Genomic DNA, 24,687 nt, shown 5'->3' with positions numbered 1-24,687 from the left:
CTTCATTTAGGTCTTTTTTTGTTCTATTTTATTCTCACCAAACATCCACATACACACGGAGACCCTTCTATATACACCCTTCTTCTATATCCCAAGTAAAACTTAGACCAGAAAATGTGATAGGAAACATCTTTCAGAGTAAATCTGAAAAGAGATAAGGTCGTTAGGACATTTGTTACCTTCCAAAGCAAAACCTTCTGAAACATTCATCATTGGGGCTGATATTTCTTTGCTGGCTTTGTTCACTCTTTTAATCATCACTCTTCTCCAGTGAATTTTTAATTATTTTCCCATTTGTAAAAACATTAATGTATGTTTTCAGGACTGCATTTCTGTTGTGGTCTTCTAAGAAAATCTCAACAGAGATGTCATTCAGCTTTGCCTTGAAATAAAATCACTCAAAACTTGTCTGCTTTAAACTGACATATAGCCACATCCAAATTTCAGAACTTGATTTCACAGCTCATTAAAAACAGAGCTAGTAAAGTTTCCCATCTTTTGGTGTCAAATATTTTTATTGCAAATTGCTCTTGCTCAAAAATGCATGTGCATAAAGAAAGAAGAACTTTTTTTTGTTCCCCTTCAAGTCACTGCAGCTTGGACCACTGCCTTTAATGGAATTAGGCTCTGATGCATACAAAATACAGTTCAGTTTTGGAACCTGAATGTTTGAATCCAAGGCTTCTAAAACTTAAGGTTGGTTTGGTTACATTCACTTTATCGTGTTGTTGTAAGGCATTGTTATACAATACATTACTCTTCACTCTTAATGCAACTCATAGATGAGTTACCCAAAATATGCTTTTAAGCTGATGATGAGGTGAACTTTAATCATTGAAGTGCATGTATTTGGAAGCATACTATTTCAGGAATTGCATGGCTTAACTGAATTTTACCTGTTGTATAATACAAATAAGTATTTTAATACAAATTCAACCTCTTGTCTTCACCTCTGTTTAGTAAGAATGGTAATGTTATCTGAATCTCTTTTGCTATTCTGGATATCTTCTGAATTACTACCATAGTTAACCATCCAGAGGACATTTTAATCAGTGCTGACACAGAGAACAAGAAAGTTTTGGCACAGTGTGTTTCATCTTGACTCAGCAAGATTTCCAGCACTCACATTTACACATTTCTGACAGGATGCTTCCTAAATGAAGCATTTGCCTTCTGGAGAACTACACCCACGTAGATTTCATTTTCCCTGATGTCTCAGCCAACATACAATATCATGATCTTTATTAACAAATTCAAATTCAAAAACAATTTCAATTCAAGAAAGCTGTCCACGTTATTTCTTGCTCATTTCTTACATATGAGGATATCTACAAAAACACAGATGCTTCAGCAATGGATTTTAATGGCTGTATTTGTTCATATATACGTATCCATTTCATATCAAGACAGATCAGCAGATCAGAGGGAAAAAAAAAATAATGAAGGAGACCTTTAATATGAATCTGAGCTCTGATTGTAGGGGTCAGTGCAATGGATTTAACTCACTGTTTCTGAATTTTTCTTAGCATAACATAATAAAGTCTTACTGGCTGCCTTTCACTTTGCTTCAAATAAAATAACTTGTCTGTTCTTCATAGACATCTGGTACCAACGTTTTGCAATCAAATTGCTATGTCTAATTGTAGATGAGTGATGCTTATTTACTTTGGCCCCTACACCTTTGTATAAATTTTAATTAAAAAGTCCCAGTGCCAAACAACTTACGACTTGAACAAGGAACAATGGCAGGATATGATCAGCTTTCTCCACATAAGACATATAAATATTTAACAGCCTTGCAAAATTGCAATGACAATTTATCAGCCTAGGAAGACTATCTATTTATCCACCTTTTACCCTGAGGAATGATAGCACTTGAAAAAAAGAAGAAAAAAAAGTCTGCTGTGAGCAGGTAAAAGTTTTCAAGTCAAACAATGAAATGTGTGTTTGATTGTGGGTGTGACGCATGAGGAAGGGGCTGAATTCAGATGTTGAATACAAAACTCCATTCTACACTAAAGAACAAGTCTAATTTTCTAGTACCATAAATGTGTTTCTACCCTTCTCTTTGAATTTACTGATAGGAGCATACTCCGGCAAGAAAAAAATGCAGAGGCAACTTACCAGATTTTGAACTATAATTATATACACACATACCCCCCCAACACACACATATATAGTGACTATAATGCATGAAGCATAATCTTTACAAATAATATATATCTATGCACTGACATTCCACTTAGTTTTGCAACAATAATGTTGAAAAATTACTACACCTTGTTCAAATCAGTTGAGACTATTTAATGGAAATACTTCTTTTTTTCTCCCTTCTCAGTGGGCAGATTAATTAAAACCTGCATGAAATAATGGTAATTTTGTTTCAAGTAGTGAAACATTTTAGTATTTTTCGGTTTTGCAACAGTCTGTCTGGAAGAAACGAAAGAAATTTAATAGGCAAGTTGCTTAGATATCCATTGCTGCACATCCAAACCAGGAATTAAAAAATAAATAAATAAATTACACATCTGGTTTCATTTTGTTATTCTCTGTAAGACACTGTCTTGTGCTGGAACTTTCATTTACTCTAAAGAAAGTTCTTCACAAAGACAGCTTGTTCTACTGCTCGCAGTTTTTATGTGTATTTAAACATTAAATATTGCTTCTGATACCTAATTGAAGGATAGAACATCTTTACTCCTACAGCTGTGTACAGATAACATCTTCTGAAGCTCAGGATGCCTTACGATGAAAATTACAGAACAGGACTGAGAGACTAGTCCCTGCTATTTCTCTGAGGCAAGTTTAAGTACACTTGTATCATCCCTGACAGGTATTTTTTGAACTCTTGAAAATCTTCAAAGAAGGAGGTATCAGAACCTTCCCTACACCAACTTACGGATGTAGATACTTCTCCTTAATATGCATCCTAAATATTTTCCAACTACTTCATTTTATTTTTTGCCCAATATGCAAATCAGAGTCCTTAGACATTAGTAGCACATACACTTAAAGGAAGAGGCAAATACAAAGAGCTAATGTTTAAAGGCATTTACATACCTATCACTGCAGATAGGCACCTAGTAGCATGGTGAGATACATGGAGATGCTGAACAATTCAATTTCAATGGGAGGTGGCTGGATGCAACAGGTATCTTCCCCACTACAACATAGAAACAGGGAAGGGATTGAACCTCTGTACGGCCAAATGCACTTCTCAGTACTTCTTTTGGGTCATAACAGATAGGTACTGTTATTTAATGTGACCTAAACCTCATGTCATCAAACATTAGCATACTGAAATTCACAGTGAACTAAGGAAATCCACAGAAGTGTTTAAATATTTTGGGAGCCCAGGATGTAGTAGTTAAAAACATTCTGTTCCTCGGGAGTCTCGCATCCTATCACAGTTCCTTCTGGGACTCTCCCTATTAACTTAGAAGGATTTCTGTGCATACATGGATCACTATCTGTATTATCTAACATTAATTTAAAAAAAAAAAAAAGAAAGAAAGAAAAAAGAAGTGTGTATCAAATACACAGTTCACTGAAAACGTTCCGTTATGGAAAGGAATAACGTGATATGATATGGTTAAGTTTTCAGGAAAAAAAAATGCATGCAAATTGTGAAGATAGCTTTATTAAATAAAAATACTTCACTGTCTCTGAAAAAGAAAGAAAAAATATTTTTCTTCCCAAAACCTGAAAACAAACTTACTTTACATCTAATATTAATGAGGTACTTGGAAACAAAGAAAAACAAATTTCTTGGAGGCCTTTAAAAGCAGAAACAACCATTTAACATAATCCTTTGAGCGAAAGTGATGTCACAAATGTCATTGTTGTTCTTCACAAGACTAAAAAGGCGTATCACTGACTGTAAGTCCCACTGTCTACAGCTAGAGGAACATTCCATGACTGGTGTTTGTTCAAATCAGTAAGCTCTGTTTTCACTCCCTTCTGATTGTGTTTTATACATATTTTTAAAAGGATCCCCGAAATATATTTGAGTGATACAGATCGGCTAGAAATATCCATTAAAAGTGTTTAATAGTGTTTGTTCAGAGTAGTTAAATGAACTTCAGAGCTCAGTCCAGCAGCCAGAATGATCAGGAACTGATCAGCAATCTTGTCTGAATCCTCAACAGGATGGTTTCCATATGGGTGAATTATCTGTCTTCTAGAAACTGTCATCATAAACAGAAATAATGACAGAGGGAAGAAAACCAGACTTAATAACCACATAGCAGTGGCTAAATTCAGCTTCTCACACATTCCTCCTGTGGTAGCACTAGTGGGGGTATCAGAATTCCTGTATAACAGCATGATCCAAATTCAGCTGCAATCAATGAAAGGTTTTCTGTTGTCTTAATATTGTATCGTCCCCAGGTATTTGTTCAAATTTGGGTAGACGTTGCTTGATAACACAGTGTTCTATCATTTCTTTTCAGTACTTGACAGATATTAAGATACAGTGGGGAGGAAAAAAAACCAACAACCCAATACAAAAAGAAGGAAAAAAAAAGAAGAAAAGCACTTTACTACATTTTTACATTTAGTAAATGGTACTTAAGCTCCATGGAGATGAATTTACCTTTAAAAGTTTACTGTTTTCATTATTTCATAGAAAAAATTGCTCTAATATACCATTTCCAACCATACAATTATTACAGAACATAAAGATTATATGAAAGGGCTTGATCCTTTTCCCAGCTGAGATGGTAATCAGCCCCTTTTAAACTCCTGTGGGAGAAGGGTCAGATGAGAATGTGCCGTGTTCCTAATTTCAAACATCCGTTGTGATAAAAGAGTCGATATTTTGGCATATACTTTGCCTTTGTAGTTTGAATTCTATCAATAACTATTCCTAGCCACAAGAGAAATATTTTTAGGCAATATATTTGTATAGCTTCACAAAAGTATGTCAGAGAGATGTGCGTGTGTTTGTGTGTGTGTGTATGTACGTATGCATATTTATGAGTTTGGGATGATTTTCTTAAAATACTTCACTTACATATATCTTACATTGCAAAATGTACAGACACTCAGTGTTCTTTTCAACAACAGATATAGGTGAGCTTATAGAGCCTTATAAAAGGTTTTATGATTCCAAATTAAAGAGCATAGAAATACCATCAAAATAATGGAGAGTGAATTATACCTCTGATAGTACATAGCGCTCATTCTGGTAATATTGACAGCTGCATCTTTGGCATTGAAAATTCATTACAACTTCTAGACAAAATGTTGTTGTTGCTTACAGCTCTTTTTTTTTTTTTTTTTTTTTTTTTTTTTAAACAAGAAAAACAGGATTGACCAAGATACGAATATTGGGGAAGTACTATTAAAGGTTTATTTTATATTTGTTTTTAGCAAGGATAGCTTAGGAACCCTGAATTACCTTCTCATTTTAGTGTATGGTGTAGACTGTATGAATCCATTTAAAAATCAACTAAGTTGTACCACATTTTTCTCAAAATTATATATAATATAATATATATATATTTTATATTTATTTAGAAGCTTTGAAATAGTACAGTAAACACTTTGCAACACGGTGTATAAACTACAGAATGTCTTCGATAATTTGGTGGGTCTTCAGATTAACAACATTGTTTGTGACCCACGGGTGAAAAGAACATGATCACAATCTCTCTTGTAAAGTTGGAATAGTTTGGGGAACACTTGATCACACAAAAATAATATAAAACAGTCAAGTTTAAAACAGTGATATTGCATTTATAATGCACATTTCTTTTATCTGTACGATTGGCTTCTTGTGGTGATTATAAACATCTAAAGGGCTCAGTGACATTTTGGAGAGAGAAAGATATATAGTGCTGTAAACAGGCACACACTGATCAGAGAGGCAAGATCAGTTGCCTCTGAAGTTTCTACAGTTCTACACATTTCAACTCATTTCTCAGGCCTGCTGAGAGCAATTAGGTCCTATTGTTGGCCATGATGTCTCCAACAGCACACAAATCCTTCAGTTAGACAGAACTGGATGGCCAAGATAATGAAGTTGAAAGTTGATGCTTTTTGTTGGTCGACTTTTGTGCAAATCATGCTGCTTCAGGTAAGTCCTGTAGAAGTGACTAGCATATCCTTTTCCGTGCTGCAGGAAAGAAAAAAAGACACTTCTGAGAGAAAAAGGAAAAAATCAGTCCCCAACAGTTCTTAGGTTTAGTATTTCTTAAAGTGTAGAGAGATAATCAAAACTTGTCACAAACTGTTGCTTAAAATTCCCATTGTAGCAAACAGTTTAATGTCGATTCATTTTTTCACAGAAAAGTCTTTTTGAGGCTTGATAGTCTGAAAACCAAACTTCTCATGGTGTTTTATTATTCTGTCTAACACATCATGGCAAATATTCCAGTGTGCCTCTATAGAAACAGTACAAGAACAAGGCAAATAGTCAGACTTGTAGGTTCAATATTACAGGGATTTCCAAGCCTATTTTTTCCTAGTTCGTCTTGTTTTTTGAAGCAAGATCTAGAATCCCCCAGATTCAGAAGCTGGTTTTCCTTCCTTTCAAAGTGAACCATTATCGTCATCACCAAATGACCCTTTAGTCTGGTTTGACAGAGAGATGAAAAAATGGTACATTAGTGCTACAATTAAAATTTCAGCATTTACTGTTAGACTGGAAATTAACTCGTGTTACACAAATGAAAAAGGTCAATGCATTAGCAAACCCATATCCTACTCCACCAGCTGTGCTGGCTACATTATCTCAAGACACTGCTTATTTTAACTGTAATTGGGAGCAAAGGTAACAAATGATTTGTATAGCACTCAGAAAGACCCTGGGTTAAATTCTGATCTCAGTTGCACGCGAAGTTGAGACAAGGAACTGGCTCAGTTGCTGAAGCATTATTAGTACCATTACTACCATAGCCTTCATTGTTGTTATTGTTTAGTAAAGCTGAAATGTTAAAATCAACTTTTACCTTAGCTTCAAATCAACTAAATTCTCTACCTGAAATTCTGTGTATTCCTGTGGAGTGTTACAACTAAAATAAAAGGAAACTTAGCTTGAACTAAGCCATCCATATATACATGCCTGCATGTAACAAACAGATCCAGTCTCCATTCCATTTAACAAATATACACATGAACCATATTTATTACCTATAGATACACGGCACTAATAAACATATGAGGTTTATCACTGTATCACAATGACTTCACTCACAGAAAAAAGTCAACATGGGCACTGTTTGTTTGATCTAGCCTACCTATCCCATGGGATGCATACAGGAAAATGTTAACATTTATTTGTAAGCTACTTGTTCAATGCACATACACCTGCCAGATCTGTTATTAACACTAACATTAAAGTATCTATTACAGTTTTGAAATTTCATTCTGTAGAAAATTAGCAGCAGAATGCAGAAGGATTTTTAAAAGCTCCAGGAAGAGTTTTTTAAATTGGTAGTTAAGATTAAGGAGATCAGAATCTTCATGATCTTTTGAGATAGTATAGGATCAGACCAATCAAATTTCTAGACAACTTTATAAGAATATATTTTAAATATAACAAGAAACAGTAATTCCAATAATAATAACAAGATCTACATTTGATCCTCATTACTTTTTCCAGAAGTTCATTGATAATTTTAATGCTCTTGTAAATACATAAGTACAGAGGTCTTGATTGCTGCCTGCCATTGAGAAATTCATACTGCAATACATACGCAGGACTTTCATGAGACAAAACTATACAGACACGCAGCACTACTTTCTTTCTACTCCTGTCTAACAGTGCACTGGTGTTATTAGCCTGGCACTTGAGGCACACAACATTTGTTAAAGATATTCTTTCAGATAATACAGAATCCGAGCTGCTGCCTGTCTAATCTTTTGCCATGAAAATCTACATTATTTTTAATTATTATTTTAAACTTTTATTAATGTGTTTATATCAGGCCATTTTATAGTAATAACTAAATATTATGAGTCAGGGTTCAGAACACATGCAACTCTCTCCACCTACAAAAATCCTTGTCCCAAGTCCTCAGATATCCTCTGCCAACATACAAAATACTTTGGATTTCAAAAGTAGTTTTGTCCTCCAAGGTGTTTTTTTTTTTTGCTTATTTGTCTGTTTTTTTTTCTCTGTATTTGCACAGATCTATGTGCAGGGAAATCTCTCCACGTCTGTACCAGTTTCCGTCTTTTTACAGATGGGGAATATAAGTCAGAGAGGTTAAATGGAAAGGAGGATGGAAGTACTTTAAAACAGGGCAATAAAAGTTCTGACAACTAATTCTGGTGCTGTGTGTGTAAGTGAGTGTGTGTCCATAAGTAAACTCCAAGTATAAACACTAAGCCTCTCTGCATCACAACTTCTCCATCTGTAAAATGGGAATAATATTGCTTACCTATCTCCTAGAGGTGCAGGAAGGTTTAAATCACTATTCTTTATAATCCACTTTGAGATCCAGAGATGGCAAATGCTACAGAAATGGAAGTATCAGAGTCAGTGTAAGAGCTGGAACAAGAACACCATAATTTCTGGTGCCTAATTCTCCTTCAAGATCTCAGCTCTCTCTTTCATCTTTATTTTATTTCCTGTTGCAAATTCTCAGACCAAGTGCATAGGGAAGCTTCAAGTCTGTGTGAGTATGGATGTTAGAAAGAGGGTTTTAATGATGAGCCATTTCCTAATACTGTTAACGTACTATTTGTATATACGTATACATTCTCACAGGGGTTGAGGTGAACAGGATTATTAAATAATCACATGTATTCCAATTAAAATTCTTAGGATACATGATTTATGCTGTACTTACTATTGATTCTTCTCCAAAGACCTTAACTAAGGTTTTGAGCATTACAGTAAGAATGTTTAATGCATGAAATTTATACAGAATTTCAATAAAAACAGGAAATAAACACAGCAAAAATATATTAGGGTTCACTTATCCCACCATACTCATTAGTAAGCCTCCCATTCACAGTGATGAGCTAGTTCTCTGTAGGTTGATGAGAGAAGACGTGAAAATAAATCAGTGGTAGGTGAACAGGAAAATGCTAACATAAGAAACAGAAAGTAGAAGATAAAATATGCCTTGATTATTCCTAGCTTATGAATCAGAAATGAACAGAAAATACTGTAAAGCCCTTATAAATAAATCTTCATTCCACCCCATAGTGAATCATCCTATTGCATCCAAACGCTGTCAGACTATTACCTCACAGCCAGAACTAAAGCAATATACATCTCTTCTTCTGGCAAACCCTGGAAAGTATTGCATGTACTTGGAAGACCTTCAAACTCTCAGAATGAAGAGTTCTCCTGCTTAGCATTGCTAGCTAATCTAACTAGCACAAGAGAGAAAGCCCACTGCCTTCCTCCACTGCTGGCAATCAAAGCAGCAAAAGAACATGCATGCTGTACCTTTTATAATTATTGTCACCTTCTCTGTACTATATTTAGGAGCTCCAAAATGTCCCACAGCATTCTACCTGCTGTAACAGATTGACTGCAGACTTCTTCTGAGTGCCACCAGTCTAGAGAACCCCTAGCTAGTAAGATCTCCAAAGAACATGGAATTCTGTGTGCGCTGCTGCAGTTAAAGAAATACTACCGATGCCCCTGCACTTAAGAGAAAGAAGATACCATAACCTAAAAGTCTCCTCTACATCAAAGAAAGCTCTGCAACAGGAGAATGGGGAAAAACTATGTATGAACTCTCGTCTTTCTATTTCAGCTGCAAATTCTTTTTAGTCATTGCAAGTAATCTCTTGGTACTATTTATCTTCCCACATGCTTTCAGATTAGCTTCTATACAAACATTCAATGCATGTTTCTTTATCTTCCTTTTTTATTGTTTTATTTAACTCAGCCTCACTGAATAGAGATCATGCTTTCAGCAGCGGCAGAATGCAACCTGTCAGCTTCAGTGGAGCTCTAATTTAGCTATAAGCAAGCAGATTTTCAGAAAGAGGTCAACAAGTGAGTGGGAATGCAGAGTTTTATTATTACAGCTCCCTCATTCTTTGTAGTGGTGTATTCAGGTTAAGGGTGAGACACACAGCTGGGGGATGTAGGATGGGGAAGATTACTCTCCTACCACTCATGTTCTGTGGATAAATAAAGTATGCCAGTCATTGCAGGTCCCAATTCTGCATCTTTTGCAATCCATTGTGGTTTTTTGATTGTTTGTTTTGTGGTTTGTTTGTTTGTTTGTTTTAAAACAAACTATTATTCAAACAAGTATTTTAAAACATTGCTAATAAAATTTCATGAACATTCTATTAGCAGCACTATAAGAGATGGACTTCTTCAATTCCATGGTACTTTGGTACACAAATAGGAAAATAATTTTATCATATCTATTCCTCGTTAATTGTTCTTTTAGTTGAGTGAATCTTTACTTAACTGTGCTTCATACCTGTGTACCTCATACAGCACACTTGAATGAACTTGAACTCATGATCCAGATACCCACACTACTTTTTACCCATTTCAAACTGATCATATTCATTTAAGACAATGCAAGAGACAGTGATTACCAGCCAAGCCAAATTTGAAAGCGGTGGACACTGCACTGACCATAACCTAGTGGACACAATGAATAATATTACCTTAGGAGAAATAATATTACTTAGGGAAAAAAAGGGTTTTGCCCTTTGCCCTTAAGTACAAAAGCATCACTTTTCAAATTTGAACACAGTGCTGAGTTCCATATCAACAACTTGAACATTCTTCTTTGAAAAAAATTTTATTCTTTGATGCATATTGCCACTTTTGTTAGCTTAATTTCGAAATACGAAAGTGCATGCCTAATAAAAAATATGCATTCTATTTTTAAGATCTCAGTGATATTTTGTGCCTATGTGCTTCTGGAAGTGTGCTGATCCCACCAGGAGTTCACATTGAACGTGCTTCGGTAAGTATTTTCATATGGCAATGATACAATTGTTGACACCTTGTGACAGCCATTGAAATCATAATTCCTTTGTGCTATTGAATGCTCTGAGATTTATATTCCACCTGGACTCAGCCAATTCTCTGAAAAAAGAATTACAGTTCTTAAGAACAGGTATTCAAGTCTCAATTCAAAGGATAGCCCTAAACATAGACAATTTCTACTTTTTCTTTATATGAAAGCTTAAGTCAGTTTAAGCACTGACCTTAATCAACACATGCTTTACATTAAACATGTGATTGACAAGGATTCTCTTTTGTATCAAGCAAGCTTTTTGTCATCAGTTTTCTGTGGCAAATAATTCACTTGTATTTGGATTTCTGTGCTAAGTGTTGACATTTGTTTCAGTGCCAGGAACAGACCCATGGCACAGTGTGTTGAAGTTGCCACTCTATCTCTGGTTGCTGTTATTTACTACAGAAACAATGCTTTTTAATTATTACAACACAGTATAAAAAGTGCCAAGGTTCACTCTATAATGTACCATAGAAATACCAAAGTCAGTTTTCCCATAAGTAGAATAAGAACAGGAAAATATCTTCCTCTTTCTGTACTATTGCAACTGTATTATCTACCTGAATACACTAGGAATAATACATGGCATCGCTCTTCTAGTCAGAGAACCATGAAACATTTCATTTTGAAAGAGCTCTTATAATTAAGTACTGTATTAGTTCTGATTAAGTAACTCCTAAATTATCCTTTATGTAAGTCATACATACTCCCTAAGAATATTGCCAATTTCTTCATCGAGAATTCATTCTAATTGCATGCATATTCTTGTAGCAAATCCACATTCTCCATATTCACATTCACTTTAAGCTAATAATTTTGGTACCACTCTTGGTAATCCTAGTATTTGATTCCTTTCATTTTTGTAAGTATTCCTTATGTATTCATATGCAACTATCATTTCTTCTCAGATCTTCTTTTCTTCCTTCGCTTAAAAAAATAACACAACATTTTATTGTACTCTTCTGAAATCTATACTATACGTCTCTTTAAGCTGACAAGCCTGAAAGTGAACACGTCAGTTTGAGAGTTAAGCAATGCAGAATGAACTGAAGGTTAGCTACAATGTGACTTAAAATTTTCAGTGCCCTGGGGAGAAAAGGGAGGATTTGAACAAGTCCTCCTAAATTGCCCTTAAGTGCCTAAGTTCCCTATAGATTCAAGAGCGAAGTAGACATACATATCCACACACACACACACACATATATATGTATATATAAAGGTCACCATATGGTGGCCTTCAGAGGCATCTAAATTATTCGCACTGACTCAAGCCTAAAATAATTCAACGTACTTCTTCTCACAATAGGCAACATGCATTACAGCATTACATCAGCATCATGCTGTGTATCCTCGTGCAATTTATCTTTGTCATTACGTTTTTTTCTACCATTCCTCTCTCCTGATGTCATTAGGATTTGGCAAGAATGATGTTTCCTCTCTTTTTGTGAGCATTTTCTTTTCTATTTCACTAAGCACAGTACTTTACACTGTCTTTTATGAGTAGCATAGATTCAGATTTCAGGGAGTTCTTCCCGGTTTGCCAAGATAATATATTTAAGTGTATGATATAAACTTCAAAAAGACACATTGGCACGGTTTCTATCTATAAACGAAATGTGCCCTTAACCATTCTTTCTCAAAATACCACTAGATTGGAATGATTTATGTCCCCATTATTAAAATTTCTCAGCCCTATCCTGTCATATACGGGAGCTATACACTGCGATTAAATTCATTCCGCCTTCAGGAATGGTTCCTGGCTGGTGTTCCAAATTGCACCATGCCCAGTTGCAAAGGCCAAAATGACACCAGAGAGCATAAGGCATTACTGACCATAACATCCCAGTGTTAGAAAAGATCATGCTTAACTAATGAGAAGAAAAAAGCCCTAGTGGACATAAAATATACTGCAAATACAAAGCACAAAACACTTTGTTTCAAGTAGAACAGGAAAAAAAAGTTGTCCCTGCATTCATTTGTATTTCCTATCAGTACTCATAGCTATACACAGTTATATTCATTTGTCATCTAAATGCGAAATGAGAATAGATAGATATCAAATTAAAGCAGAAATAGGAGACTAAGAAAGTAATAAAGCCATAGAATGTTATTCTGACATTAGATGAATCCACAGTATCATCATCTACAACACTGCTTATGAATAAAGACAGGCTGTGTTCAACAAGTTTCAGACTAAATCCTTTTATGGTGCTGAGTGCAGCCATGAAGCTGGAAGTGAAAAGATAAAGGACTTAACAGGAGTCTGTCATCCCCATAACTTCTTTGGTGAATCTAGTCTGCTTCCATTTTTTTCTAACCCACATGACTCCTGTAAAAACATCATGTAAAATAGTATCATTTACACATAAGTGCATACAAGAAGTGTTTGATTTACTCTTGCAATCCATACATGCACAAGATTTTCAGGTAGAATTTAGGAAGCAAGTTCAACAAGTCCACAGTATCTTCTTCAACTAATGAGGACAGTTACCCTACTAAAGAAAATGATTAAATTATCTTAGGTTGAATTTTCAGTGAAATCACATTGCTTATCATTCATGGTATTTATTATACTGTAATTGTCTTTATCTTTTATTTCCAGCCTTATAAAAAGGTACCAATATAATATAATTTCTCACTCTTCTGACTTCACCTTACTGTGTTTCTAAAACAAATGAAACACACTGACAGGTATTTCCCAGCAGCAATCATCTTACTGCTTACCTGGAAGTGTGGATTCTCAGTGTCTAGTGTACAAACTGTTTACAGGCTCGCTAGATAAATAGCAACACTGATCCCTATAGTGCGCTTGTTCAAAAGTGATAGATGTGGTTTCTTTTCTTACAGGCTATATGTTGCATTCTTTAAACAGCTTTTTCTATTCTTCCTCTTTCTGTCAAGAAAAAATTAGGAAGGAAAGCCCTCTAAAATTAAGGCAGTGGAAATGAAAGCAGAAAATCAGAGCCACTGTGTACAGGGAAAGAGCGAGAAACAAGAATCATTTCCTCTGCCATGCAGCCCAAGTAGTTCCTAAGAGAGGAAAACACTTTTTAGCGTGTAGACCCAAGATTAGTTACACATTGAATGCTCCAGATCCTGACTGTCACATCATGGTTTGTACACGTAAGAACAACATTTATTCATAATGAAGAGAGTTTGCTTATCAAAAATAAATAACTTCAGTGGCTTTGAAAATTTTAACTGAAAACACCTCATTGCTTTCCAGAGAATGTCTTGTCCATAACTGACTAAGTTACTTCTGACATAGAATTTACAATTGTAAGAGGAGAATTTAAAAAATGACTCCCGAAGTCATTTTTTTTCTTCAATTCCTCCATATTCTACTGGTAGAAATGCAGAAAATAGCATTTGGTTATTATTACTTCTTTAAAAACTGTCTAGAGATGGTATACCCAACAAACACAAGCACTCTCAAAACTGAGTAAGTACAGAACCAGGCTGAGACTGCTAGATTTGCAAGAGTTCTATGTGTTCCAGTCACACAGAAGAAAAGTGGCACACAGGGGCTTTTACAGCTACTGAAAGGGGAAAAAATGTTGAAATACGTATATATTAAGACAAACCAAAAGTTCAGTATTATTTCAGATAGAAGTTACTCATGTTCCCTTATTTTTTTCTATTTATTTTTCTTTGTTATAGTTGCAAAGAGTACTACAGTCTTCCTACGTAAAAGATGCTATATAAACCAACTAACTGGTGGGTTTTTTCATAAGTCCTTTGAGTGACACAGGGTACAGTGAGTTCTTAGAACATGGTAGCATAACAGGATTCAAACAAATTGTATCAAAATATAACAGCTATCACCTGTGCTTTCAAATTAGAAGAATATTTCTTTTTTTTTTAAATTATTTTTTAAAAGCATTTTTGTATGTTTTATTGAGTTGAAGACGAGTTATGTTTGCATATTTATACATTCCTAATTTTGCTTTCTGAATTATCGATTTCCTTTCTACTATTGCAATAATATCCTGTAAGTGCTCTTCCCTTTGCGTGACAACTGCAAGAGGAATACGTTCAGATGAAGAATGCAAACCAGTCAGGAATGTAAGGCAGAAATACCTTTCAGAAGTTATGCAATGATCACTGAACAGTAAAGCATCCTTAGTGGTTTATTCGAACCCGTACCGACACTAATGAGTAAAAGCATCATAGTCTTGCTCTGCCTTGATCGAAGTTTAATTGTTTAATCATAATTACATATGTAACTTTTTAATTATTACTTTATTTCTTTATCTAATAAGCTTTATTTATCTAATATAGCCATACCTGAACTGGCAACATTTTACATTTATTTTAAAATAAATTTTTTAGCATTGCAGATACAGATATACATCAGCATAAATGAGAACGCTCTAGTAGATTTTGTAGAAAGTATGTTTCTTAGCATTACATGTTGCCTTTTCATCTCAGCCTCCATTTTTGCTGAGCAATCCTGCATGTGCAGTATCATTCTCATTTGTGCAGAAAAGAGAGTTGCACTCTGCTGTGCAAATAAATTCCTGACTACAAGTTGAATTCCACTGCCTGTTACAGGACAAGCGGGATGCTGAACTTCGCAGATCAGAATTGAAGTTGAAAGACACAATTTTAACAACTGTTTTACTGCACGAAACTGTTCTAATTGCAAATGAACAGCTCTTCCATGGTATTTCAATGTAACTTTTTCTTTTAATTCAGCATTAGAAAATTTTCTTTCTTCTGAGCCCAAGAATTGTATCTAAGATGTAACTTACTGGTACTAATTAGTTTGCTTTAACTTACATGCATTACTTAAAGTATGTGTGGAAATCTTAAATTGAGCTTAAAAAGTCTCAATGGCAGCAATAACCAGCTTACAAGCTTACCTGATTGGTGTTAGAAATCAAGTTGACTAGTTTTAAACACGTAAGTGTAAACAAGGATAATATTTTTCACAAATGAATCAAGTGTTCCATTCAAAATAATTATTTACATTGGTGTAAATGCAGTGATAATTTCTATCACAGCTGTGATAAAACCACGTAAATGATTTTCAGAAGTATGATGCAACTAAATAAGACATAAAGAAAGTACTTGTTTTATGATACAGTTCTTACTCCATGATACTTAGCTCGATTAATCTTGGAAACTTTTCTAAAATAGTAAAGACTTCATGCTTAATACATCTTCCATACATTTATGTTAAATAATAACAGAAAATTGTGTTACATTGCCCTGTCACACAGGAATACCCTTCGTAATCCCAAATACGTATCTCCACACATATCCTTCGGTGTACATTTTTTTATTCTTTTGAAATATATTCAAAGACATAAACATTTTTCTCCTATTTGTTCTAATCCAATTCAGAGAGTGTTTATGTTAGCTCTGCGGTAGACTACTTGAAATAAATTGATAGTCCAGTTCTTAAACATTCAGCTCTGCAAAGACTTCTGAGAGCTTTTCAGTTTTATTTGTAAAGCTGACTAGGGTATGTTGATTTGAGAAGATGCCAAACATTTCATAGAACCAGAACTTTGGACTACATCTACGCTTTCTTGTAAACAGATACTTGTGCTCAGATCCAAGCCTGATTTCCCTGATCATGCACAGATCTCCACTGTGCCTCTACTGCAGAATGAGGCAATGGCTATCCAGGCTAAGAAACAGAAGCACAGAGTGAGGAGAAGCTTACAATTACATTTTTCGGGTGGTAAAAACGAAGCTAATGAAGTCGTTTGACATTATAAAGCTAGACTTATGTGCATCTATCAGAGGCAGCGAAAATGTTTACTATCCATGCCAAGCAATACAAAACAGCCAAAGAAGGGAATTTCTCTCGTTCCACTTTACCTTGCTACCAGCTTTACCTGGCTACCAGCTATCTGGGAAAGGGATCAGGTTTTATATTCTTTCTCTCTTTTCCTATCAAAGCTAATATGGTGATGGCAATAATTATCATGATAATGATAAGGTTTCGTCAGTGAAGATGCTTTTGTGTACGCAGAAAATACTGAAGAGTTAATTAGGGGGCTACTTAAAACACAATTGTTATTCTACAATATCTCCTTAGACACCGTTATCTTGTGCAGTAAATAGCGCCTGTATGTATTTACTTAACTTGCTTCCACAGTAGATTAAGCTATGCCTAAGTAATTTTTAGAGCAAAATAATCACTCCCATACAGAAAATTAAGGTATTATGGCAGTATCTGGCTGTTTTCATATACCAGAAAAAAAGAAGAAAAAAAAAACCAGAAAAAAATGTCAGTGCATTTAGGAAAATTAGAAGGCATTATTAAAGTATCTTAGAATGACACACAGTGATGGAGGAAAACAATGAAACAAAACAGGAAAAGAATTTAAAAACTACCTCTTATCATCAGTTGTAGACCAGCCATCTACTGGGATAGATAAGATGGTGCTACTCACACTGTAATCACTTTAGCACCTTGCCTGAAGTAGTAGGAATAGAGCTGTCTGATAAGGCATTCACTGTGAAGAAGGTCTCTGCTAGAAAGCCTCCAGTATCTGGTACATCAGAGTTGGAATCTTTGATGAGAGCTTTTGGTGACTATAGTGAAAATACTATAAAAAAGTACTAGAACAACAACTATTGAGTGAAAAATTACACCAAAATGGTTGCTGTTAATTTTAAAATATATTTATATAAATCGTCCAAGAGCTACATTTTATTTTCCTTAACAGTGCTAGTTCACTTATTTAAATTTTCCTAGTCAAGTCCAGAATCTCTTGTACGTTTTACAATCATTCTAGTCATGAGAATTTCTTAACTGTTTACAGAAAGTCATTGTTGAAATCACATGGATGAATAAGAAGAAAATGAGTCTAACTTAAGCAGTAAGAAGATCATTGCAATGTACAAGTATTCCGGAGTCCTCTGAGAAAATAATTTTGAAAAATCCTACAAATCATCGATCCTAATTGTATTCATGACAAACACATGTAAGAACTTGAAAAATATGTACTCCAAAATATATTAGGTCTAAAGAGACTTTCAGTGATTCTGTGGAAATGGGCATGTAAGTCCAATGGCTTACATCAGTAAGATGAAAATTTGTTAACGAGACTTAAAGAAACACTCTGAAGTATGAGGATCTGTATCTATTTCTACTTTCATTTACTTTACAATACAGCTACTGCTGTTTTCTTTTATCCATGCAATGTACTAAGGCATGAAAAATCAAACAAGCAAACCTCTTGCTTGCCTTTTCCCTATTATGAAGCCCTTTGTTTCTTTCTTTGACCCCCATAACCATGAGTTCGAGAATATTTCTGTTAAATGTGTATAGTCTTATCAAACATATATTTCTTTATCAGTTCATGACCTGGTAGCCCTTCAGCTGTTTTGCTGACCTGATGGTCTCATTATTGCAAATCGCAAATGGAAGTGCCAGCTTAACTCCTGTTTTCTTTCATTCTCCTGTTTTATTCACATCCCTATCATTGTTTATCTAAATTAGCCCTATCTTTTGATATGGCTTTGCACATCAGCTTTTTTTATTGTTTTTGCTCTTGTGCTATGTATTTTTACAGAATGAATAACCTGGCTAGAGTAACATAGCAAGATGCTTTGTGTAATGGTTTGATACTGTGGTAGTATATTTTCAATTCCATTCCTTTTAACAACTTGACATTTCATTTCTTACTTGCTGGCTCTGCACATCGGGAGATGCTTTTCAGGGAATTGTTTCATGGTCTTTTCCTCAGGAAGAGTTCAAATTTCTCATGATAACTTACACTGTCTTCTTCATTTGTCTTTTCTAAGGCCTCCACGTTAAACGTACTCATTGGAACGCAGGGCAGGAATCACCACGAAGACACTAGAGCAGATACTCATGTAGCACAGTGAAAGCTCCATGTAGAGCCATCAGTTTACACACAAGCCTTTTGTGCTAATGGCGCAGACTGAACTAAGTAAGCTCAGCTGTTCCACTGCTCTCATAATGCTGTGCAGCTTTGAATGCCAGAGCAAGCTAAGTCAGAAGCAGACTGGGTTTTCTGGATCATGCTTCAGCACACAACGTGGCCATGCGTGGTCTTACCAGGGACATGGCTGTCCTAAATTGTTTTATGTCATCTGCAAATGTAGTCTGTTATGGTATTTTTTTTTTCCATATTTCCTCTTCTAGAAAGTCAATATTTTAAACTCCATGGATTTCCACACGGCCACAGGGAGAACTTTGCTTCTGCTAAAACATGCCATTTATCCAAAAGACCTTTTCTGTCTCTTAGATGCACAGAATCTGATAATGCTTTCCCCCAACAAAACATTTGTTTACTTTAGTAGTTTCTACTACACAGAAACACGGTAAAGACTTTTTTTGACAGTTCAAATATGTTGTATTGATTAAGTCTCTCCCACTCTGTCAAGATTCTAATAGATTGACAATCTTTCTGTGCTGTTTTCTTGGACAAATGCCAGTTACCTTATTTCTAAAACTCTGCGGTCACAATTTCATGCCTTATGCTAAAGTTTCTCCCTGGCCTCAATTTTACAAAATTTTTTACTACATTTTTAAAAAAAATGATAAACAGAACTTCTGATTTTCTATGGTCACTTGCTTTTCCTAAGAATTGAAAATAAAGAACAGCTAATCCCATCTTCTTCCTATTTATTTTAGCCAATTTTTTAACAGCATCCTCTTTTATGAAGCAATCTTGCACGTTTATTTCAAAAGGTTACCTGAAATGGGTAGCTTCTTATAAAAATACCTTTCCTTCCTTCCTTCCTTCCTTCCTTCCTTCCTTCCTTCCTTCCTTCCTTCCTTCCTTCCTTCCTTCCTTCCTTCCTTCCTTCCTTCCTTCCTTCCTTCCTTCCTTCCTTCCTTCCTTCCTTCCTTCCTTCCTTCCTTCCTTCCTTCCTTCCTTCCTTCCTTCCTTCCTTCCTTCCTTCCTTCCTTCCTTCCTTCCTTCCTTCCTTCCTTCCTTCCTTCCTTCCTTCCTTCCTTCCTTCCTTCCTTCCTTCCTTCCTTCCTTCCTTCCTTCCTTCCCTTCCTTCCTTCCCTTCCTTCCCTTCCTTCCCTTCCTTCCCTTCCTTCCCTTCCTTCCCTTCCTTCCTTCCTCCCTTTCTCCCTCCGTCCCTTCATCCCACCTTCCTCCTATAAAGACTAATTCAAAGAAACTGCTTAGCCCCTCTGCAATGTTCTTCTTACTAAATGCAGATTGGGATATCCTCCAGTTCTCTCTTGCACTTCCTATACTTGACTTCTTAAAAATTGTCTCTATTCATTTGCATTCCTTTGGGTATTTGCTCTAAAGGGTCACTCATCTTTCTTATTTTCCATCCTGAAGCCTACCTACTAGAATAGCTCCCTTTTTCTGACCATTTCACTTGACTCTGTTTGCTTTTTTTTTCCAGTTTAAATAGCTTTTGTATCCTGTAATACATTTTTTCTTCCTTGCTACTGTTTCCTTTTTCATACAGACATTTTCTTACATGCTCTAACTTTTCATACAGCAATTTTGCTGAACATGAGGGTTTTGTTTCACACACTTTAGTCATTTCTTTTTAAAAAAATTGTCCAACTGACAAACTGTTTTTGATACTGTCTTCTTTGCTACGAGACTGAATTCAAATTTTATTACAGCTGCAATTACTCAGTGGCTCAACTACAATTCCTTCCAAAACCAACTTCCCGTTACAATTCCTCTTGCCTTATTCACTGAACGCAGTAGTATAAACAGCTTACTCACTGATACAACTGTTGGGCTCATTTTATTTTCTTTGCTCCTGTTATTTAGTATACAGTTTTAATCAAAAATTTTTCTAAAGAAAATATTCAGTAGGAGAAAATAAAACAAAGCATCACAAGGTTTTCTGGCAGTTTCTGGTTTGAGGGCCAAAGAATAAAAGCAAAATTAAATCTGGATTATCAGATGTAGATTATATCATTCATTTACACTGTTTACTTCCAACATTTTACCTCTATTTTTTTATGCCCCTCTGTCAGATAAAGGTAAAACATGAACCAAGGTCTATATATTATACATGCTCAATTAAACTACTTCTGTTAGCTGAACAAATTGAAATTCCTAAACTGTGAATTAAATATATATACACTGTTATTCATTGATGTCACTGGATATAATCATCACTATAACACACATTGCACCAGAATTGTTATTGCTGTAAAATCTGAGTGTTTAAACTCCAGCAATAGATATGTAAGCAGTACTGCTAAATTACAGTTCAGTTCTGAAGAATATTTCTTAGATGTTAAGTGGTAGAAGACCATCTAGAGAAAGTCAGAGACGTGAGTCCTTGTATCATAGCACAGTGAAATTTCACATTGGTCTTTAGAGTATGACCAGATGACTGACACTTGAATGATTGAAATACCTGCACAGAGCTAATTAAGAAGGAATAACTGAGTTGCTGGAGAAGGATCTGTAGCAAAGATCCTTCACACTCTAAAACTACCGGGGCAGCAGCACCTTTCAGAAAAACTAAATGCTTTAGAAAAAATAAATATCATTTAGTGAGATTTTTTTTCCAGATCTACAGTCCTTCTATTGCTTTGTTAGTATTGTAATGTTAATGTCTTTGGCTTGCTTGGATGAGATAAACATCATAAACTCCTGAAGGCAAGGAGATCACAGTCTTTGATAAAATATAGACAGCTACTGAATAGAATGAAAAGACTTACTAGACCAATGTATTGCTCAAGATTTCTACATCTAGCTCAGACTCCAAATGAGTTACAAATGTCTTTCTGAGATCTATCACACTCTTTCATGTCAGCAAATCACAGTGAAAAGTTGACTAAAGAGATTTTGGAACAAGACAAGGCATGGAAGAACACTGACAAACACCAATATTATGTCAGTTGAAAGATGATCAGATGATCAGAAGGCAAACAACTTTTTCTTTATCCATCCAAACCCTTACTTCCAAACTACGTAAATCAGAGAATGGCATAGGTTGGAAGGGACCTTAAAGACTATGTAGTTCTGACCCCTCTGCTATGGGCTGGGATGCCAGCTATTATATCAGAGTCCCATCCAGCCTCGCCTTGAACACCTCCATGGATGGGGCATCCACAGCACCATCTGGGCAATCTGTATCAGTGCCTCATCACTTTCTGAGTTAAGAATTTCTGCCTAATATCTTACCTATATTTTTCCACCCTTGCAGTTTAAAGCTACTCCCCCTTATCAATATCAGATCATGCAATAAGTCTTCTGCTTATAAGCTTCCTTCAAGTACTGGAACAGTTACTTTAAAATAATTCTGAGGACACTGATCAAAAATAAAGAGAAGTTCCTGGGACAGTTGAAAAAAGAAATAAACAACAACTTGACTTAGTTTTCTTCTTTGAAAATGTCACCCTGGCAACATCTATATGTAAAAAATCTAATCATGAAGTAATTCAGGATCTGAAAACAAATTTGAGCAACTCCCTGACTGATCAGTTGATGCTTTTGATGTCGACAATCATGTCATACTAACAAGAATCAAGGTTTTGTCTTTTTTTTTTAAAAAAAAACATTGAACAGCACATTCTTCAGTGGTGCCTCAATCCAAGGGAAGCCACTTTCCCCTACTGCTTCTAAGATTGCATTAGTATTATTTTTACAGTGAATAGGAGAAAGAGCTAATTTTTATTCCCGCAAAGGGAACGCTTTCATACAGCCTTTCGAATAGTACTTACTCAAATATGGTGGTTTGTAAGGCGCTCGTGTATTAGACAGCAGTCCATCCAACTCCTTCCTCTCCAGAGTGTTGTGAAGAGACTTCTCTTTGCCGAAGGTGGAGAAGGACCTTTCTGCCCCCGGCTGGGCTTCTGGTGTTTCAAACACTTCAGTGTCTGGAACGGAGTCCATGCCAGGTACATGCAGATTGCTGCGGTAATCTGCAGCTTGGCGTCCGTCAGATGGGACAAAGGAAGGCATCCAGCACCGATCTGAGTGGCCCAGTGCTTTACATTCCTCTGTGCAATTGGAGAAGAGATCCATGCCTGAAAGCATGAGAAAAAATGAAACTACAGATACAAGCTTCAGCATCACGAACTGACAGCTGACAGATTTAAAAAAAAATTATGCTGAAAGGGATCTCGTTAGAACTTCTACTACCTTCACCTCAAAAAATAAAATAGAAAAAATCTGAACGTCCAGTCTTCAGCATTCAACACCATTTAATAAGAATAAATAAATGCTAGAACGTCACACACACAGATGTGTCACAAGAAGAAAGGTACTGATGGATCTATCTTGCAAAATAACTTGTAGATCTTTCTGCTTAGAACTCATTTCATTGAAGATCAGTTCTACTTGCAGACAATGTCTGCGCTTCACCAGACATAAATACTTGTTTAAGAACAAGCGTTTAAGAGCAATTGAAGGAATTGTTTATGTACATAAACCTATCCCTGACCAAAGAAATTATATGACCTGATTGAGTAATCACAGATCTCGATTATGAAAATGAAGTATTGGTCTTATAAATTAATTATCTGTTAATACATGCATACAGACAGAACCTACTGCTATTAAAAGCAGATTTACAGAGTTGGAATCCAGCCTGTAAGCAATCGAGATGGCTTACTAAATCAATCACTATGAGTTTTCACTGCTACAGCAACTATCTTGTCATTCTTACTATCTTGTCATTCAAGTAAAGGGATGGAATCCTACGTTAAATTAGCAGTCTGAAGGTAGCTGTAGTGCAGTGCAACATAGCCATGGATACTACTGACAGAACAGTTAGTGCTTCCCTTATGTCAGCAAACACCTATCCCTGCCAACATAAAACTGTTTGCTTATAAATGCTTTAATGCCATTAAAATTTCATATGACAAGCAAATGCTTCCATTGACTACCTTAAGATGAGCAGTCCAAAAGAATATTTCGTGACAGTGATTCACTAAGCTGTTGGATTGTACTTGTTTTGAAAGGAACTGTGTAGGAAATCATAGGCATAAAGTAAAATAAGTATTAAGGTCTCCAAGTCATTGTTCAACATCACACAGAAAAGCAAAACAGTGAAGAAATGTCTCTTTCTTGAACTTAGAAAGATGTGTCTTAGAATGGGAGTACGTCAAGACTGAACTGAATTTGTTATAAGTATCACATTTACAAGCATTTCATTGGAATTACAAAAAAAGACTCAACTTGCAGGAGAAATAGGAAAAAAAAGAAAAAAAGAAAAGCTTTAATAAGATTCGTGCACTGTAACTCGTTCACCAGCCTACTCCAAAAAGAACTTGATTAGTTTGATCTCCCTTGTGAGGATTAGAGCATTAAGAATGCTACCACTGTTTTAAACTGTTGATTTGTTTTCTATTCGTAATACTATTGTGTTATCTCACAGTGAAGGAAACAAATTCTTCAGCAAGCAAGACCCCTTTTCAGCCACCAACCAGCGCTTGAGAAATAAAATCTGTCTTCTAGACAGACTAAAGAAAAAAGAAAGAAGAGGAAAAAAATCTTTTTACCTCAGATTAAACTCACTGCATCAACTTCTTAATTTTAAATGAAGTGAAATACAATGTCAGGTCCTGTTTTGATTAGAAACTTGCACTGATAATTGGCACGCAGAAGTCTGAAAATAGATTACTGATCAGTGAACTGCTGAAAAATGTAAACTTGAACTGCAGGTATGATTAAACAACCAGATGAAGATCATTATAAAAGATGCAGAAACTGTATCGTTCTGCATTCTGTAGTGGTAGTAGCTATCAAAGACTGAAAAGAAAGGTTTAGATGCACGCTTCCTGGGAAGAAATGTGTAT

At 35.5% G+C, this 24,687-nt stretch overlaps 1 protein-coding gene across 2 annotated transcripts in view; it reads right to left on the bottom strand.

Annotated features, from left to right (window-relative positions):
- Positions 1-3,080: 3,080 nt before the first annotated feature.
- Positions 3,081-24,687, bottom strand: part of PCDH10 (protocadherin 10) — a gene marked incomplete at both ends in the record, with an annotated part of 33,149 nt that continues 11,542 nt past the window's right edge. The window contains 2 exons of one of the 2 annotated variants that reach the window (XM_079535107.1): positions 3,081-3,163; positions 22,609-22,914. In XM_079535107.1, the coding sequence (XP_079391233.1) occupies positions 3,081-3,163; positions 22,609-22,914 (389 nt within the window). Of the gene's footprint in view, positions 3,164-8,427; positions 8,463-22,608; positions 22,915-24,687 lie in introns of those variants that run through there. The other variant, XM_079535108.1, reaches the window with a different exon arrangement.

The sequence above is a fragment of the Tetrao urogallus genome (genome assembly GCF_951394365.1).
Source record: "Tetrao urogallus genome assembly, chromosome: 4".
Taxonomy (NCBI): Eukaryota; Metazoa; Chordata; class Aves; order Galliformes; family Phasianidae; genus Tetrao; species Tetrao urogallus.
The sequence above is the reverse complement of the archived record's forward strand: the minus strand, read 5'-3'. Positions and strand labels throughout refer to the sequence as shown.